Raw genomic sequence first — 19,699 nt, 5'->3', positions numbered from 1 at the left:
TAAGCCCGATTCATGTAATTATCACAGCATAAAGGAGGAATCTTTATGAAGACAAGGTCATTTGTAATATAAAACAAAATGGTCTCAGCATGTCCACTATGAACAAATGCTGAAACATGACCCATTTAATGAATACTAATAACATATTAAAACCTAGAATTAAATACATAAAAAGGGACAACTGCTGCCTAAATTCAAGAAAGATACTACTCAGCCAGGAGTCTGATACTTGATCTCCCTTTTCAGTTCTTTTAAAGCGCTCTTAAATATCTATGCCCCAGGTAACTTTGCTTTATTTACAAAAGGAAGGAGGGAACTTTATAGCCCTCAAATGAGAATCAAAGAAGTACCTGTAGAATCGCAACCTCATTTCGAAGCTGGCTTTCTTGTTTTGTGGGAAATCTTAATTTGTCAATGATTTTAATAGCCACATCTCTTCCCGTTTTACGATGTTTTCCTTTAAAATAAACATTAGCATGTTATTAAATATCACCTATACAAAAAAACACCCAAAGTTACAAGCACATTTATAGAAGGGATAAAAATGTTTCACTGGATAAATTAACATTTCTGAAGTACTCTGACTTATATCTATCAAGATTTCATTTCTTAGTTCCATTATTCAAAAACAAGTTTGTGTGTTACAGTTAGCCACAGTTTAGAGCACACAAGAAGTGGGGCATGAAAAACTTTATATCAACTGTCTCACATTTTCTCATAAAAATCTATAATTTAAGAAATAGGATGTTGATCTACTTAATGCAGAAAATATTCAAAGCACCAGCAAAAATGCTCTCCTAAGAAAGTGTAATTTTAAAGTCCTGATGAATGTCATAGGGAAAGCCTGAGAGTCTTGGCTCTGTCATTCATTACTAGCTGTGTGATCATCAGGAAATTACTTAATCTTTCTGAATTTCCTCATCTTCAATGGTAACACTGTTGAGAGGCTCAAAAGGAAGAAGACATATAAACGATGAGCTCAGATAACCATGCACACCAAAAATTGTTAGTGGTTATCACCACATGATAGGCCCTTTAGACACATCAACCCCTTTAATTCTCACAACAAACTTTTAGGGCTCTGGATTTCTACACCACTATAATACAGTAAGTACAGAAAATAGGAGCATTAACTGGATCCGAAAATGTTAGATGAAAATGGAAAACGCTGTCCTTCATTCCCATGTTGCCTTGTTTGCATGATCTCTACTTCTCTCTCTCACCCCTTTCTCTCTGGCTCACTGCAGTTTCTACTTCCGCTCAGCCTTTTCAATGTAGCCACTCTCCACTGTAGTCACATCTCTGTTACCAGTGGACATGACTCTCTGCTGGTCTCTCCAATCTCACCTCTCAACCTGCCTCACCCTCACACAGTGTGCAGTTAGGTATGTATACCATGCTTTATCTACTGGGATATTTTTACAATTACTTATTACATTGGAATAATAATCAGTCTAATACTTGGTCTCCTCTCTTATACCATTACTTAATAACATAAAACACAATGGTTGCTGACTCATTGACAGGTTTTACATTAAAAAAAAAATCACAGGAGTATTTTATAACAATAAAAAACTTTGGAAAATAAAAAATAGAACTTTGTTTTTAAATTAAAATATGATATTTATAATGATGAGTAATAAATTATTTATTAAATTATTTAATAAATTATTATTTATAATAAAATCGAGTGGGATATTTTGAATATTTCAGAGCACTCAACCTCACAGAAAAATAATTTATTACTTACATTAAGAAACTGAAAGTTATTATATCATTTTATAGAGCAGGTAAAAATGATAATATTAAATGTTACCTAAATTTTGGAAAAATATGATTCAATTGGCTAGACTCTTCAGCAGGAGTTAAAATAATAAATTCAACAAAAGGCTTGACAAATGAGAAAAAAGGTAAAAACTTAGTATTTCACTTCAAAAAGTATTTCACTTCAAAAGATTCAATCATTAATTAATTTAATTATTAATTCAATTATTAATTGATTCAATTATTAATTCAATTATTAATGAAATAGATACATTGGTAAAGATATCAGAAAGTTAAAGGATTTTTTATTTTTGCCTCGTGAAATAAACAGACCTTCTATAAAAGTCCTTACTAAAGATTCTGAAAGAAAATGGAAGTAATTTGTTTATAAACTACAACTTCTTTGTTTTCTCAACATTTTGTCTGAATAAATCCAACTGCTTCAGTATTTTGTACAAACTTTTTCAATATTTAAGCAAAAGCAGCTTTTCAGGAATAGAAACTTTCAAAACAGAAATATAGGGGCTGGGGTTGTGACTCAGTGGTAAAGCACTTGCCTACCATGTGTGAGGCACTGGGATCGATTCTCAGCATTTCATATAATAAATAAAGTAAAGCTCCATTGACAACTAAAATAAAAAAATTTTAAAAACCCAGAAATATACTGGTATGTAAAGAATGACTATCTTAAGACAAAGTCTCTTAAAGGCAAAAGAGAGAGACTCTTATAAACACATACATGTAGATCTTGTTTTATATGTCTTTCTTGGAAACATTACTTTTCTCAACACAGGTAGCTAAAATTTTAAGTTAATAAAAATACATAGTGAACTAACCTACCTCCATAAACAATTCCAAACTGTCCAGAACCCAGTACTTCATCAGGAAAAATCTGATACACTGTGCTGATGTCCTATAGGTACAGGTCCAGAGAAAAACAGACAAGAGGCAACAAATCATTAATCTTAGTAAATTGTGTAATTTTATTGAATATATTGTAAATATTAAATATTTCAAAACTAAGTTAATTACTCATGCTAAATAAGATTTCAGTGATGTTATTCAAAGCACATTAATTGATGTTTTATTGCAATATTTTGAAAACTTATCTGGACTTAGGTGATCAAGGTTTCTCAGTATGAGACAAAATACATTTCAATAGAGAGAAAAAGACCTAAATTATACAGTGTCATTTACTGATTATCTGAAAAGGGATTTTTAAAATTTAGATGGCTATTTAGAAACTTGGTTAAATACCCATGTATCCCAATCACATTTCTGTGGAAATCCTGATCCATTCTTTCTCTACAATGGGGATGCTGCTCCTATGCTAGTCACTTCGAATCAGATGAACCTAAACTCGAAGGGGCTGAATCACCATGAGTGACCTGGAGACAAACAAAAGAATGACAGCCCACTATGAAGTAGCTAAGCTCTTCCAATTTTTTTTTTATTATCATTTCTGGAGGTAACAAGCTCCAAAAGTCTAGTCTTTCCTCTTTGAAATAATGACTGCTGAATAAAGCCCAGTTTTATCTAAGTTCTATACTCTGTGATTTGTTAACCATATTTATTAAAGCAATATATTTTAATTTATGGGTTCCTATTACAGTATATCCCACCACATTTTCTGCCTATTATCCACTTTTACAGTCTTTATTCTTTCAATGAAAAAAAAGTGCTTTTGCATCATATCCTACCCTCTGTAAATCATATTCACTCTTATTCTTTTACTTTTTCTCCCTAGAAAACAATTTTAAAAGTGGTCTCCATCCTGTGACTCCTTCAGAGCGTGCAGAGAGTGAGTTCAAAGCTATCTGGATAAAACATTGATTCTATTCCAGAATTCTGAGTCCAGCCTGTTCCATCCATTAGCAGAAGCATTTCCTTTAAAATTTAAAAGCCCGAATCAAAATGTTCCAGGGACAACAGTGACTGAACAGGAGCGACTCCGCTGCTATCTGGAATTTCCAGGGGCTTTATGTTACCTATATTTCCCCAAGTCTTCTCTAGCTAAGCAAAAGCAGCAGGAACCTGAAGTCTTTGGACATCTCTCTTAGAAATGATGGACCAAGAATTCATTTGACCTTTACCATGAAGTTGTTTACTTTGCTTTCTCTTTCATTTATGCCAATCTAGAAAGGTGTGTAATGATATAGCAGTGATGAAAGGAGTTTTATGAAGGTTTTATTTTTAAAAAATAATCTCAGTTTAGTGTAAAGTAAGGCTGCAAAGTGCTTTCTTTTGGTCCTAGGTTAGTAGACAAAATAGAGTGAAAGCTCTGAGTCACAAGAACTATGTAGTAAGACTTTATTACATTCAGGCTACTGGCTATAGTTTCAAAATATAACAAAGCATACATGATAGATACATTATATTTTATGTGCCTGGCCTATAGTTTTTAAAAACGGAGTTGAAAGGATGGTGAACATAGTATAAGTGACTAAGGAAGGATCTAGAATGTAGACCCATAAAATCTGATTTACACAACTTCCTTGAGGTCTTCTTTGTTAGTACAGGTAACTATAAGAGCACTTGCAGACCTCATCATCTGACAGCACTTCTGGGTAGTAGGAATGAGAATAATGGCATACTTAAACAACTCATGCAAATCAAGAATTTATTTTGTCTGTCTATTTATTTTAATGTGCAACATCAGCCATTGAAAGTCCAGTCTAAAGAAGGGTAAACGTGAAAAATCAGCCATCCCATTAATTGCCCAAGATGAAAAATAGGTCCTTGTCACTACATTAAAATATAGATTACGGCAAAAATCACTATAGAATGTTGTGTTTCCAAAATCTTATGGAAGAAAAATATTCCAATAGATATTTTATTTTCTAGAAAATACTAAAAGTTAAAATTATCCATAAAAATCTATTTGTGATGCTCTTATTTTCCAATAATCACATTATCAGGTTTTATATTGGTAGACATATACTCACCACATTCTCTTGAATCTGACAATTTGATACTGAAATGCTCACAGAAATGTCTTCTAGAAATGCATGTTAAAAAAAGAATACACAAGTCAGAGAGGTAACAGCAAAACAGGTGAAAGCATGCTTTCAATCATCCTACAGGACTGGTTTTAAATAAATCATAACAATTAGATGTTTCTAGAGAATTTTCAATAAGAATACTTTTTACTTTTAAAATTATAAACTCTGTGTACTTGGTTTTCAAAAAACAAAATTTTGTCAGTTTAGAGCTGGGAGTTAGAAGGACTTGGGTTCAAACTCAGGCTTTGCTAGTTAATATCTCTGATATGAGCTTAGACAACTTAATCTTTCTAAATTTCCTTACCTGCAAAATAGGTAGACTGATAACTTCATTAATGGTGGATTTGAGAAATCAAATTTATTCACATTTGTGGCATTCTAGGTCAAGCTCAAACTGACTACATGCTTTCTTTTACGAGCAACAGCTCTAGATGTCTGTAAGTGCTTAGTATACAGGGTGTACATAAAAAATATATATACCAAATAGGACCTGGGGTTGTAGTTCACGGGCAGAGCACTTGCCTAGCAATTGTGAGGTACTGAGTTCAATCCTCAGCACCATATCAAAATAAATAAATAAAACAAAGGTATTGTGTCCATTTAAAACTAAAAAAAATAAATATATAAAATAAAGACAATGATATATGGTAATTTAATGAATAAAATATTTTGGTATGTGGAGTATCTTGTATTTCAAAGACCCTATATTCTCCAAGAAACTAAGTCTACCACAAGTATTCTTTTTTACATTCCTTCTTTTTTTTTAATATTTATTTTTTAGTTTTATGTGTATACAGTATCTTTATTTTACATTTATGTGGTGCTGAGGATTGAACCCAGTGCATCAAGCATTCTACCACTTAGCCAAGACCCCAGACCACATTCCATTCTTGGGCAAGGCAGAACACATGTTTACTGTGCAAGTTAGAAAACCTGTGCACTTACTGTGTGAGTTGGTTCCTGAACCCACAGATGAGCCCTTGGAAATGACAGGCATGAGGGCATGCTGGATGGCTATCTCCCACATCCTGGCCACATCAGCACCAACACCACTGGTAAGGACACTATTATTCGGTGGGGGGCTGGAAGGATTGACTACATTTTCTCCCACATAATATATTACATTTGCTGTAGTAATTTCAAAACAATGAGGATTAGCCCCACTAGGAATTAATGCTGAAGATTTTGCAGGTTCCAGAGATAAAATTTCTGATAAAGGAATTTCCTGTGCAAGAAAGATTGAGTTAAATGTGGTTTATTAAAAGCACATAAAAATTTAAATAGATTCATTCTAGGACATGTGAGAAACAATATTCCAAGTAGCCATCATTTATACAACATAATCTTTTTTTTTCAAATGCAGAATGGGAAACCTTATCATCACTACTTTCTAGAAAATATAAGTGATTTTCATAGTGTTTTGTAGCAGGAATAAAAATGCTTAAGACTAACAATTTTGAATCTTCACCAAAATCCAAGACTTGGAACATGAATGATAATTTTTAAAACAGTGAGCTAAACTGACAACATTTTTGAAATGCATTTTGGATATTCATGGTTGTTACCAAATCTTAACTATTCTTTAAAACACTGAAATTAAAAATGATTTGATTCAATACATGTGACTACACATAGTAATATAACCAAGTGAATACTTTTAATGAGGAAAACCATAGCAACTGGTTTTTAAAGTAGTTGTTTTTAAGACCATTTAATTTGAAAAATTAATTGCCACATTATTTATCAGAAAGTATGAAGTGACTATAAAGATAATAACTTTTAAAACAACATTTTGAATATAAGAATTAATGAGGTTTCATTTTTCTGTCAGAGCTGTGTAAACTGGCCATGCTCTGGAGTTTGCATTCATGTAGAAGGAGCTATATATACTGTTTTCACTATGAATTTCTTTTGGAGCTGTTTTACTGGGAAATATATTATGACACATCTGTAATCTTAAAAGAAAATTTCTGCTAAATATTTCTCTATAGGAAAGTATTCCTTATGCACATTGGCAAACTTGGAGAAATCATACAGTTTCTTAACTTTCAGTGATGGACTAGATAGAATGGACTTGGGAATTTACTTTTAGCTCATCTACTGTGACCATGAATTTTCTAGTAAAATCACATTACACAACTCTGTTAAAATATTCAATTAAGCTTTTCTACCTCCCCGTCTCTACCATCTCATGGGGCCAGAAATACTCTCTAAGAAAATGTGAGACTGACAGATGAATCAAGAGGTCACAATCAGATTCTTAAGAAATTTGTAAACTACAGAGAAGAAAAATCTCTCTTATAGGAAGCCCAGAAACATTCATGTGTATTGGATTTATTTCATATTTCTGAAAATCTGTACTCCCATGAGAAAGTAAGAATGGATACTAGACTACAATCAAAGGAAGAGCCACCTTACCTTGTGGTACCTGCTTCCTGTGTCATTTTGAAAGAGTGTAATACATTTGCTATCCAATCTCCAATAGTGCCGTTTCCGCTGAAATAGAAGTTAGAGTCAGGACCTTTAAAAAACCTCAACACCAACCAAAATTGATAAAAATAAGTGCATTTTCCAAGGGAAACACAAGATTTGATGGTGGAAAGTAAATGGGCTTTGGGCCAGGAAGGCTCACACTCACTTTGTCTCTAGAAATTAACTACTGAGCAAATGCTGTGAGGCAAGTTTCTGCATCTGCGTCAAAGGGTTATGAGTAAAAGGGATAATGTGTAAATATGCACACGTAGTATGTGCACAATGAATGACAAACATCATTTTAAAATTTATTTGCCTGCTTGAAGAGCTAAAGGCTTAAAAGGAGGGATAATAATTATACATGCTCATTATTTTAGAACAAAAGAAATATCACATTGATCCAGCCACATATTTTGGTTTCCATTAGCAATAGAAAAATTCTGAATGTTACAACAGAGCTAAAGAACATTTTGTTGGTTGGCAGGCTGGTTTCATAGTACCAACTTTCACTTAAGAACATTCCAAATCTAACTACTATGATTTGGTGATTGGGTCCTTGTCCACTCTAGATATATCCTTCAGGATATTAGGGTGTGTGTGTGTGTGTGTGTGTGTGTGTGTGTGTGTATACATGCATTTATATCCTTTTAGACTCAAAGCCCCAACACTGTTTTTGCTCTCTCCTACAACCCATCTTATACCAAACATGTTTCAAATATTTTGCATCATGTCCAAGAAGAAGAATTAGATGGTGTCCAATTGAGTCCTACAGTAAGTCATTCTCTTTCCAGCGATTACAGATGGATCCATTAGGTTATAGGTGTCTGTTTATCTAAAGACATGATATAGATCCTATCAGTATGAGGAAATGAAAATACTTCCAATGACTGAGAAATCATCCTAATTACAAATTATCAATTAGCTTAACTTTGAAATGTGGACCAAGGTTTTCTACTTCTTCACATACATACATAATCTCATTCATCAGCTATTAAGAAAATCTGGAGAAATAAATAGACAAAAAGTATAAGAATACCACACTTCTGAATCAATCAGTTTTTAAATAAAAACACAAATAAGAATTTAAGATATACATAAGTCATCATTCTATTTTTTTTCTCTCTCCCTAAAATGCAGCACTTCTTTTAAAATTGCAAATCACAGAGAAGCATTCTGAAAACATATACTGCATCTTTCATGACTTCTATAAAACAACAGGTACATATTCAAGTTTTGGTGATCATTTCACGTAATTGAGATAAATGATTTTGATTTCCTGAAATCTCTTTCTACACTTTTTTCTAACTCTATTGCTTGTTCAACTACATCTGACACCAGAGACTGTAATGTGCTCCACCTGGCCCTATGCCCAGGCGGTACTAAGGTCTGTTTCCAGTAGCTCAGACAGCCAAAGTACACACAGGGCATCAATATCTCCACTCATTAATGCAGAACTAGAGGAAACTCCTCGCTGTGCATCTTACCAGGGTGTCCTTGCTGGTGTAGTGGACCATCCATCCTTCTTTCATGACCGTGCTGCTTTTCCTCTTTGTGTGTTTGACAGACTGCACTACCCTCATGAGCGGGATATTGTTGCTTGTTGACGGACTTGAAAAGTCAAATATTTTAGGAGAGACATGTTTTAAGGTACAGATGTTCTTTCTATGAATCAAACCTATTTCAACCATTTTCAAGTGAAAGTCAAAAATATTCACATCCCTTTTTCAGTAAAAGTGTTTGTCAGAGTACCATGGTTCAGAAAGTGGGTCACTTTGAATAATGAGAGACATTTTATATGTATGCTTTCAAAATCCTGAGGCAGGGTAACAAACTCCTTGGTTTTCAGAATGAACTATATAGAGTGCAGTTTTCAAGTAAATAGTAGATAGATTATTGTCAATGTACTGAGGCTATAGAATCCATAATCACACTTGAAAGCTTATTTGCTTAAAAGCACACATTACCATATTACAGGCACAATATTAATAATTTATAGATTATATTTTTAATATGAATTCTATCTCTGAATAATTTCATAAACATTAAAATCTGCTTTTTAAAACTTTTATATAACTATTATTTATGGAATTATGCTGCTATTTCACTTCTTTCTCCTCCCTCTCCCATTGTCCCTTCTATGTTCCATTCTGTCTCTGGCTCATCCTCCTCTCTTCTGTCCTTCTCTGCATCCACCTAAAACATAAGGTGCTAAAGAAATGTGTATCCTTGGTGGAATGAGAAGGACATTATTACCCTAGGTACATGTGTGACTGCACAATGGTATGACACTACATCATGTATAATCAGAGAAATGAAAAGTTGTGCTGCAATTGTGTACAATGAATCAAAATGCATTCTGCTATTATATATGCTTAATTAAAATAAATAAATAAATTAAAAAAAAAAAGATTCTCCTAAATTCCCAAACCAAAGAAACTATGAGATAATAAATATTTCTAATTAAAAAGAAAGTGTGTGTGTGTGTTGAGCCATAAGAATAATATTTTCCAGTATTTTAAAAATATTTATTTTCACATTAAGTAGAAAAAAATAATTATTTTTCTCTACTTTCATTTTAGTTTGTCAATGAATTTGGTATTTGTAAAATGGACATAAAAGTTTCAATATGCTTTACAATATAAATTAGAGAGTGGGAAATTTCTACTGTAAGAGGTCAAGTAATAAATATTTTTGGTTTCTGCAGAACATCTAACTCTACTATGGTAGTACAAAATCAGCCACGGACAATATGAATGAGGATGGCTATCTTCCAACAAACTAAACTAAAAAACAGGGAGCAGTTCAAATTGAACTGGTGACCAAACTGCTGATTTATGATATAAAAAGTGAAGATCATCTAGTGATTAAAAAAAAAGTGTAGACAAGCAGATAACAGTATAAAATTACATGTACTTCTGAAATAAAAATCAAAAACAATCATGTGTGAATGATGTCATAATACGGATCAATTATAAAATAAATAGTGTTTGCTGAGGTTGATCTATGATCTTTGTGTTACTGTACACTGAATTAACATAAACTTAGTAGTAATATTGTGGATGGCAAATACGAGTGTCCCTTACATGCAAAAGAAAATGGGCCAACAAATGAGGCAATGCTAGGAAGGGATGTAAATCACATTTCTCCCAGGGAACCCAGACCTCCTTACTCCAATAACGCTTATCTATGGTACACATCTCATTCTTAATGAAATTAGACAAACCCTTTAAATTTATTTTATAATAAAGTATCAAAGAGCTTTAAATGGTAAGTATCACTTGGGTTCCACTGTCTGCCTGAGGCCGGGGACTGCAACCCTCACCTGATGGTTCTGTTGGAGTCCTCGTGGTCCAGGTCTGGATCCTGCATCTCCCCACTGTCGCTCTGGCCCCCTGCCATGGCCATCTCAGCGTCCTGCACCATTGCCTCCTCCATGTCGTCCATGAGCCCACTGTTTCTCTCACTGTCATTGTCATCACTCCCTTCTTCCATGACCACATCAGATTCTGCCCCAGGGCTAAGCAAATCTAGAAAATTGTTTTGACCCATGAAGATAAACCTGGAATCCTGGAGCCAGGGCTTAAGAGAAAGGCAATCCTAAACAAATCAGTTGGAGGCCCTAAAAAAGTAGTTCTGTGAAGAATGTAGCTTTTCACTTTCTTTTTTTTTATTTGAATGTATGAGATGAACAATTTATATAATATTACAGGTAGATACTTTTTTTTTCTATGAACCTAAACCTAAAAACATGAAATGTTACGGAGAGCTTTCAAAGGAAGCCAAGGGAGGGACAGAAGAACAATGTTAGGAGGGAAAATGATACCAAGCCCAAGTTACCAGGTAATGGATCATAATTCATAGCACAGACGTCATGGGAAACAGAAATACATGGGAAGGTGAGGGAGACTTTCATGTGAAAGATGATTCAAGGTCACTGATGATGGCTATTGCAGTAACTTTTTGAATCATGGATTCCAATATATTAAGTTGGTCACAGAAGCTGCAATTTTTAAATACCTAAGATAATAATGAATATTTGATTATTGAACCTGCCATTATGAAGTTGACAGTAATGCAGAAATTTTAATTACTTAAATCATGCAAAGTACTCACTTTAAAATTAGAAAAATGGGTCAATCAGAGCCCCTGACCTACCAATCTTGGAAAACTCACATTTTACCAGATTTTTTTTTCTGACTACATGGGAAAATATAATTTCAAAGTTATCAATATCAAAAAATAATCTGTTTCTCCTTAGACATATTATTGAGTACACACTGACATTCCCTGGGTTGAACAGTCAATATCAGATGATATAGAGAATGGGGAAAAAGGATAAAAATTCTTTTTTAAGAGCTAATTCATGAATCCCCATGCCAAAAATTAGCATGTATGAGAATGTTTTTCTGAAAGTTCCTTTCTCCTTGTTGTTGTAGTAGGAATATATTTCTTCTAGAGACGAAAGTTCTAAAGCAAAGACAGTCATTTATTTATCAGCTTTTTGGTAACAAAGCCACTCAACCTTTTCCTCTGGTCTTCTACAGCCATTTCTTTCCAGGGGAATTGGAAAGCGGTTATTAGAGTGAAGGTATCAAGCAGTTCACTCTCTGTGGGAAAAGCTAGCGTGGGATTCTAATTCAAATATTGGCAATGATCCATCAGAATACTATGTGAAGAGAATGTGAGTTGTTTCTTTAGGATATAGCATTTTCTTAGGAATCCTTCAAAGTTAATTTGCATAGTTACTGTTTTTCCAAGAAAATATTTCGAAATGTAGAAAAAGATACATGCTTTTTAAATTGTCGATAAAATTTCTCTTACGATTAAAGATGCATGTGAATAAACACATATATAATGAACACAGTAACTGGGTGAAGGATGGAAATATGGTGACTATTTTTGATGGGCCAGTATCTGTGGTCCTTCCCTTCATAAACTGATAGGAAAGACAGTAAACTTCTGTCTCAAGGCTTGGAATGAGGACAGAGGAATAGAGAACAGGAGGTATAACTTGCAGGCATTCCAACAATTTCCATATTTCTGAACAAGCCAGGACAGAAGTATAAAATAAGAAAGCTAGGAAAGAAATTATGGACATCCAAGTTTTCAGTATTAGTGTTCACCATATAAAGATCAAGAAAAACCTTTGGTTTTCACTGTAAATCAATTAGCTGGAATGATTTTCAGAAGTAAAAGTAGAACAAACTCAGACCATAATTTACTTTGGACTGAGTTACAAACATATGAACCAAAAAAAACCTACTATATCACAACTGTCACCACTCTAACAGGGAAGAAATACAGTGGTGACCATCAGTCTTCCACCTACCTCCATTGATGGTCACTTCACCCAGGCAGTTGTTGGGTACTTTTGGTGCACAACGTTTATGACAGTTGAATCTGCAGTCTAATCATGATGATTTTAAAACAAAACAAACAAAAACCAGAAATTTATCAGAAAGAGAAGTTGTGAAACAAAAGTAGTACTTTCAGATGAATGAGGATTAATTTAACAATGGAAGATGGGCTAGTGACAGATTTGGTGACAAGATTGTCCTTACCTTTGCACTGTAAGCCCTGCCTGAAGAGACCCTTGAGAAGCTTCTTGCAGTACTGGCACACTGTGGGCCGAGTGTAGGAGTGGATGACAAATGTGTGTGGTACTTTAACCTTAGAAAGCAAGATCTTGTCCAGCTCAATGGGTCGTCCAATATATGACTGAGAATTCGACCTCTTCTCTCGACCAATAAATGATTCTGATGGTGACTTTTGCTACAAGTTTGAAAAATAATAAAGGACATGAAGATGAAAGAGAATAGCATGCTTAATTTAAGTATTTTTGTATTTTGTTTTTCTATTGAATATGACATAATCTAAGACTATGTTTCTGTTATTTCCCTTTTATTTCATATTTGAATTATTTTGCATAATCTGAAAGGAAGAGAAGTGGAGATCAGAATGATTTTCTGATTTTTAGGTCTTTTGAATAAGTCTTTACAAATTAATTAATTATTTTTAACACAGAAAAACAACAAAAAAATCCCACTGCACATATTATCTCACTGATATTTTGTAGATTTCACATATTCATGTCTAGAAAACCCAACCCTGTTTGCCCAATATGGTACTTCTTCTGAGAAATGCTATAGTTCCTTCGGGTTCCTTAAGTGGGAAAGGAGAGACTTCTTGATTCTAAATTATTTTTCAACCATATCAGAATTAAAAGGTTAAAATTATACTACCATTTTTACAATTGAAATACAGCAACTAATAGGCAATACAAAGCACATAAATGTTGGTGTTCTAGGTAATAATTATATCTCTGTACACTCTTGCTCTAATTTTGGAATCATTTATTCCATGCAGTATATAGATGTTTAAAAATTAAATAAATAAAAATTTTTGGACAATTTCATGCTGGTACCTCCTGATATCACGGAAATTTACGTAGGAACACCAAAATAAAGTTGAGAGTCACCAGAAAAAAAGGATGAAATGAGTTACTTAATAGTTACCATAATTATACACCTCATTTATTAAGCTCCTGTAACTGTTAAGTGTCTTAAATGTTATATACATTTAAGGCATCTAAGTCCAAAATGTTTAAATACGTTCCTTTAGGTCAGATGCCAATAAATACTGAGATGTCAAAAAATGATCATACATTTATTTGCCTGTACAGACCTTGTTATTATTACTTTACCCTGTTAATTTCTAATTTAGAACAATTACTAATGAGTTGAAAAATAAATCAAGTTTACCTATAATTTGCATCCATTTCAATGCCTGTATGACCAAAACGTAATACTATTTAATATCAAACGGGGAAACTTTGATTTGTAGATTCACTAACTGCAGTAAAAAAGAAATTTGAGATGAGTCCCTTCATAGGCACAGAATGTTTATAATTACATTTGCAGTTACAATGACATACAGGAAAACTATAAAGCTTAATTACTCTGAAAAGCCTAATTACTGCAGAGAAGTCCAAGAAGTCCAAGATAGTCAAAGGTTTGCCAAACAAGAACCCTGAATATATTGAGTAAGTATCTTCAATGGTAGTGAAGAATTAAATCTACAAAGGAAATGAGAATTAAATCCTTATTCCAGTGTCCTTTAGTAAACTTTAGCTAATGGGCCAGTTTTAAGACTAGACTAAAATGAATGCACTATTTTTCCATAGTTGGAAAGTTTCAACACAGAATAAAAGATGATTTGATGTCACACTTTCTTAGTAGACTCAAAATGTTCTCGAATTTGGAAATCCTACAAAAATCTGGCTGAATCACCTTTAGATAACTCATTCTGAGCTGTGTTAACACAGCCAGCTTTACACAGGACTATTTACTATACTTGGAAACAAATTCAATTAGAAGAACAAGAAGGAATCTGTCCAATTGAATGTTTTCCTCTCATCCAACATGGTAATATTTGCATAAACACTGGCTATAAACTGTAAGAACCAGAATTACTCGTGAGAAGCTGTTTCATGTATTACCTTTCAAGATGGGATGAATTTTAACTAAATATCATAAGTTTAGTGAAAAGATATTCGTTGTCGTCACTCTGTGACCCAGGGACTATAAAATTTTCAGTTAAAATTTAAAATAAGTTAAAAACCTGGCCAGAAATATTTATTATTACCTTTCCTTTAGTTCCAAATACAATTAATTGTTTTCACTATGGTCTATATTGGCAAGTGAAAAAACAAAGTTTTAAGATCTTGAGACAATGTGCATAAACATGGTACTTCTCATGGCATGAGATTATTTTTGAGTTGCCTAATTTTACCAGGTAACAAACACCTTGGGAAAGAGAGAGTAGAGAAGCCATTTGAAGTTGTTGGTATTATTTCCAAGACTGCATTCCATGTTTCTAGATGTGTACATGTAATATTCATTTGAATGCACTTTTCCCTATCATCAGGAAAATCTAAGAAGCCAAAACAGAAAGGAAGACTGGGTCACTATCAAATGACCTACTATATGCTCACAGGGCATTTATCTATTCTTCAACCAAGATGTAAAACAAGACTTCTTTGGTATATAACAGCTTATAGAACAAACAAACACACAAAACAATAAAAACCAAACAAAAAACCCAAGAACCTATGGAATAAGGCCATTACCCTGTAATATATATGTATCAATGTTTATATAATAATGTTTAATAACCAGCATTCCCTAATCCTGCTGGTCATCCCTTTAAAAATATTTCTAATGACACATAAACCAAACACCAAATTTTCATGACAAGGGATATATTCGTTTTCATTAATAATTAGTGTTCAGTCACTATTTTATGTTTATACATATATATGTATACAGATATATAAAATTTCGATCAGTATGTGAAGGATGTACATCTTAAAGCACAATTACATATCTTCTGTCTGTTATATCAAGTTATACCACAGGCAAAAATTCAGAAGTCAGTAGTTTTATAGGAAATAGATACTTAAAGGGTCACTGATCTTTTGACTTTAAATTAATTAAGATAACATTAACATTCAAGCACATAGAGTTTCAATGCAGATGCTGACAGAAATAACCAGAAATTTATGCACACAATGAATGCATTGTTACACAAAGTAAAACTCGTATCTTTTAAATTCATTTACTTTTTTTTTTTTAAATTTGGCTTACTTGTTTATTTCCTTGTAGTATAGTACTTCACAGTTTTACATACCACTTTTTCTGGGGTGGAGATGTAGCTCAGAGGTAGAGCCATTGAGTAGTATATTTCAGGCCCTGGGTTCAATCCTTAGCACCACATAAATAAATAAATGACAACATTCCTTAAAGTTAATTCTATTAAATAGAAAAGTCTTCCTTACCCATCACACCAGTGAAGGTTTTACTACTTTACTAGGTTTATTAGATTGGCAAAATGATGTTTAAATCAATTTCATTATTACTTAAGATTCCATTTTGGCCACATGTATTCAGGGAACCTGGACAATCTGCACAATAATTGCTTTTTTATGGGAATAAGAGGAAAGTTGAAATGCTTCGGGAAGAGAACAGCTGCATTTTGTTTTATTATGCTTCATTAATATGTTTAAAGCAAAAACTAGCTAAAAACTCAAAGAACAAATTTAAAATTCCATTCTCTATAATTATGGAAAGCACTCACAGGAGAATGTACTTCAGAAAAATTTACACTGTTATATTAGCCACTGGTCCTATGAATTGTCCTTTTTCTCACTAAGGAATATGGATTAAAAACAGCTGTCTAACCTATGGGAGAACTGACACCGCTGTAAAATATGGTATTGGAATAGATGTATGTGAATGATTTGATTTGGCAAATTACAGATGATAAAACATTCAAAGGGTTTCTTTTTTTTTTTTTTTCCCCTATTCTTGTGTAAGAGATACATCATGGATGGGAGAGAAGATGAGATCAGAACAATAATGAAAGCTGAATTTTCAAACCAGACTAAATAAAATGCAGATTATAGAAATACTTTTTTTTAAAATTGCAGATTTGTGAAGTGTCTATAACATCCTTGTGTTAACGGTGTTTTATTTGAAATTACTACCAAATTTAGAACTCTATACACTGAACACCTTCTTAGAAAGACGATATGCCCTAGTTTCTAGAGATGGAATTCGCTTTTAACCTGTATGTTAAATTAATGATTCAGCAAGTTTGGAACCTTCCCGGGAAATGATGGCTTAGATTACATTATGGAAACTCCAAGGGCCAGCTTGCATTTTAACATTTAACAGGACTTAAACAATTTCCTAACAAGGTACATTCACTTTGCAGTTGAAAATGAACTATGTATCAGTTAAGATAGAAAACAGAATGGAAAAATTGCCTTTACTTGTGGTTTGTTTATTGTTACAACAATAATCAAACATGAGATTTTCTGAGATAAAAATCACTTTACAGAAAAGCCTTATTAAAATAAAAACTTCTACCTCTTATGTTATTATTAACTAAAGGTCATTTCACAGCCACGTATGTGATGGGATTTTGAAGACGAACTCTCTTAAGTTAGAGAGAAATAGAAAAGTAGAGACTCTTTTAAGATAGTGTGGACATCTCTTAGTGGAACTGTCTCAACTATTAGATAATAAACTCCTAAGGGAAGGACAATGTCTCAGTTATATTTGCCTTCCACTAATGTAAATAAGTGCCTAGTTCATGAGCGAAATAGAATATGTGTTTACAAGAAGTAAATGCATGAGAAAAATGGATGAGAATTTGCAATAGATGTATTCAAAATAGAGACTTTAAGCTTTTAAAGATTTAATGTTACATGAACTGTCACATTGACATATTTGTTTATAGGATTTCCATTTCAAGAGAGGACAACTGGCTAAGGAATGTGCTCCTTACCCCTACTTGAATACAAAATGTGTGCATGATCATCTGCTCTGGGAACAGAGGGGTAGCAAGCTCAAATGATTACAGGCTGTTAATATTAAAGGATGGCCTTCAGAATTAGGGTATAATAGGGAATGGTGGAGGCTAGTCAACTGAAGAGGACAGCCTTGGTGTAAGAGGGAGAGTTAATACTTCCACTACTCAAGTACTACTAGTAACTGTCATGTGAGTATGTCAGCCTGTGCTGCCAAACCTTTTAGTTTTCAAGAGAAGTGCAGATGTGTTATGAAAGAAGTCTATCTAGATGCTGATAATGCAAAAGAAAAAAAATTAAACACTGTACCAGTTTATCTGAAAACTAAATCTAGTTCATGGAAAGTCTGAGAACTATGAACTGAATTCTAACAGAACCCCCTTTTCTATAATCTTTATATATGCCAAACTCTTTCCATAGTGCTTTATGTGCATTAATTCATTTAAAGTTCATGAATACTCATATTATGATCTCTATTTTATGGATTAGGAAACTGAGTAATTGAAAAGTTAAATCATTTGCCCAAGATCATATCACTTTTAAGTAGAGTTATGAACTGAAGTAATTGTGCTACAGATAACATCAGTTGGTCTTATCAGTTGCTCCCCAGTTTCCACATTTCCTGGTTTTATGCTAATATAGAAAATAGCAAATATTTTCTTCTCCTTGTTTAAGTCAAGGAAGACATAGGAGACAATAAGAATGAAAGAATGTTCTACATGCCAAATGCAATGTGAAAATGTTGTGAACCGCTAAGCATGACCTACAGAAGAGAGTTTCGATCAGTGTGACTGTGTTCAGAGTCATGGGTGTTTTCTATAACACAATAGTTAGCTGAATGTAGAGCTTTCATTGTACAATCATTGGTTCTGTTGGATGTCTACTTTCCTATTCAGGTGTGGTTATGCTTAAAGGATAATAACACAACTGTACAAAATCAGACTACATCAAAGGTTGATCCTTTATTCCCAAGTTTTAAGACCTAGCATTTTGAACTGTCATTCAATGAACTATGCAGATGAGCACAGGCTTTCTCCTATTACCATCAAGATGGATCCAATTTAACCAGTGCTCCATGGGGTAAATCCTACCTGAAGGTCCAATCAGAACAGGGCATATAAAGATCAGTAAATACCACTCTCTGTGCTCAAGCAGTTTATTAGCTACTAGAAATCCGTATGCAATATGACCATTAAAGTCATCCACATACCTGCCCTTCCCTTCTTTCTCCATGGATGGTTTATCCTCATTCTTCTGAGTTCAGTTTACATGTCACCTTCTCTAAGAGGCCCCAGGCTGCCTAACTTACTGCCCACTCTTCCTCCATTGTTCCCCTCACATCTCCCTGTCCTCTACAGAGCCATCATTGCAGCCTGCAACTGACTTGTTTATCTGTTTATTCATTATTTCACCCTTCAATAGGATATAAACTAGTTGAGGAGTTTGCCTATTTTGTTCCTCGCTGTATCACCAGCTTCTGGAATGCTGCCTCACACAGAATATGTGCCAGTGTATATGAAGGTTTGAGGAAAGACAAACCATTTTTCACACTGGATCATTCAACAAGGGGGTTTTCTGAAGAAACAGCATTTTCTTAAATGCCATGCAATGACTATGTCCAGCACCATCAGCAAATGAAATTCTGTTCAGGACAGCTGAGTCCTTCCAGCCTGCAGACTACCCAGAGATTTCTTTCATACACTCTGAAATCCAGCAATCGCACTTGGCAACAATTATCTAACCCCACCTGTAGTAGCTGCTAGTAAAACATCATTGTGAATGCTCAATCTGAGGTTGATGCCTTGCTGAAGTAAAAAGAAACCATCGTCTCTTTGTAACAGTGCTTACATGAACATACTACCTCTTACATAGGGAATCAGGGATTTTTTCAGCACAGAGCGGTTCTTTGGCAACAAATAAGAAGAATTTGAGGGATACAGTACACATAGGAACACACGTTTCCATGCCCTGTGATTCCGAGAGTAGAGGGCAGGGTGTTTGGTGAGTTTCAAATTGCTCAGTGCTATTCTGATTCTGTATCCTTTGAACTACCTGCCAAATGTGCCAGATAAATGAGTTTGGTTCCTCA

The 19,699-nt window shown here is 33.8% G+C and overlaps 1 protein-coding gene across 3 annotated transcripts in view; it reads right to left on the bottom strand.

The window, feature by feature from the left end:
- The window catches only part of Prkd1 (protein kinase D1), a 306,569-nt gene that overhangs the window by 42,230 nt on the left and 244,640 nt on the right, over positions 1-19,699 (bottom strand). For all 3 annotated transcript variants that reach the window (XM_048798724.1, XM_048798722.1, XM_048798723.1), the window contains 9 exons: positions 12,800-13,010; positions 12,568-12,645; positions 10,561-10,765; positions 8,723-8,846; positions 7,185-7,262; positions 5,712-5,991; positions 4,710-4,762; positions 2,605-2,677; positions 351-457 (listed from right to left, as the gene is read on the bottom strand). In XM_048798724.1, coding sequence (XP_048654681.1) covers positions 351-457; positions 2,605-2,677; positions 4,710-4,762; positions 5,712-5,991; positions 7,185-7,262; positions 8,723-8,846; positions 10,561-10,765; positions 12,568-12,645; positions 12,800-13,010 — 1,209 coding nt within the window. The remainder of the gene's footprint in view (positions 1-350; positions 458-2,604; positions 2,678-4,709; positions 4,763-5,711; positions 5,992-7,184; positions 7,263-8,722; positions 8,847-10,560; positions 10,766-12,567; positions 12,646-12,799; positions 13,011-19,699) is intronic.

This window comes from Marmota marmota, unplaced genomic scaffold (genome assembly GCF_001458135.2).
Source record: "Marmota marmota marmota unplaced genomic scaffold, marMar, whole genome shotgun sequence".
NCBI lineage: Eukaryota > Metazoa > Chordata > Mammalia > Rodentia > Sciuridae > Marmota > Marmota marmota.
This window is presented reverse-complemented; position numbering and strand designations above follow the sequence as displayed.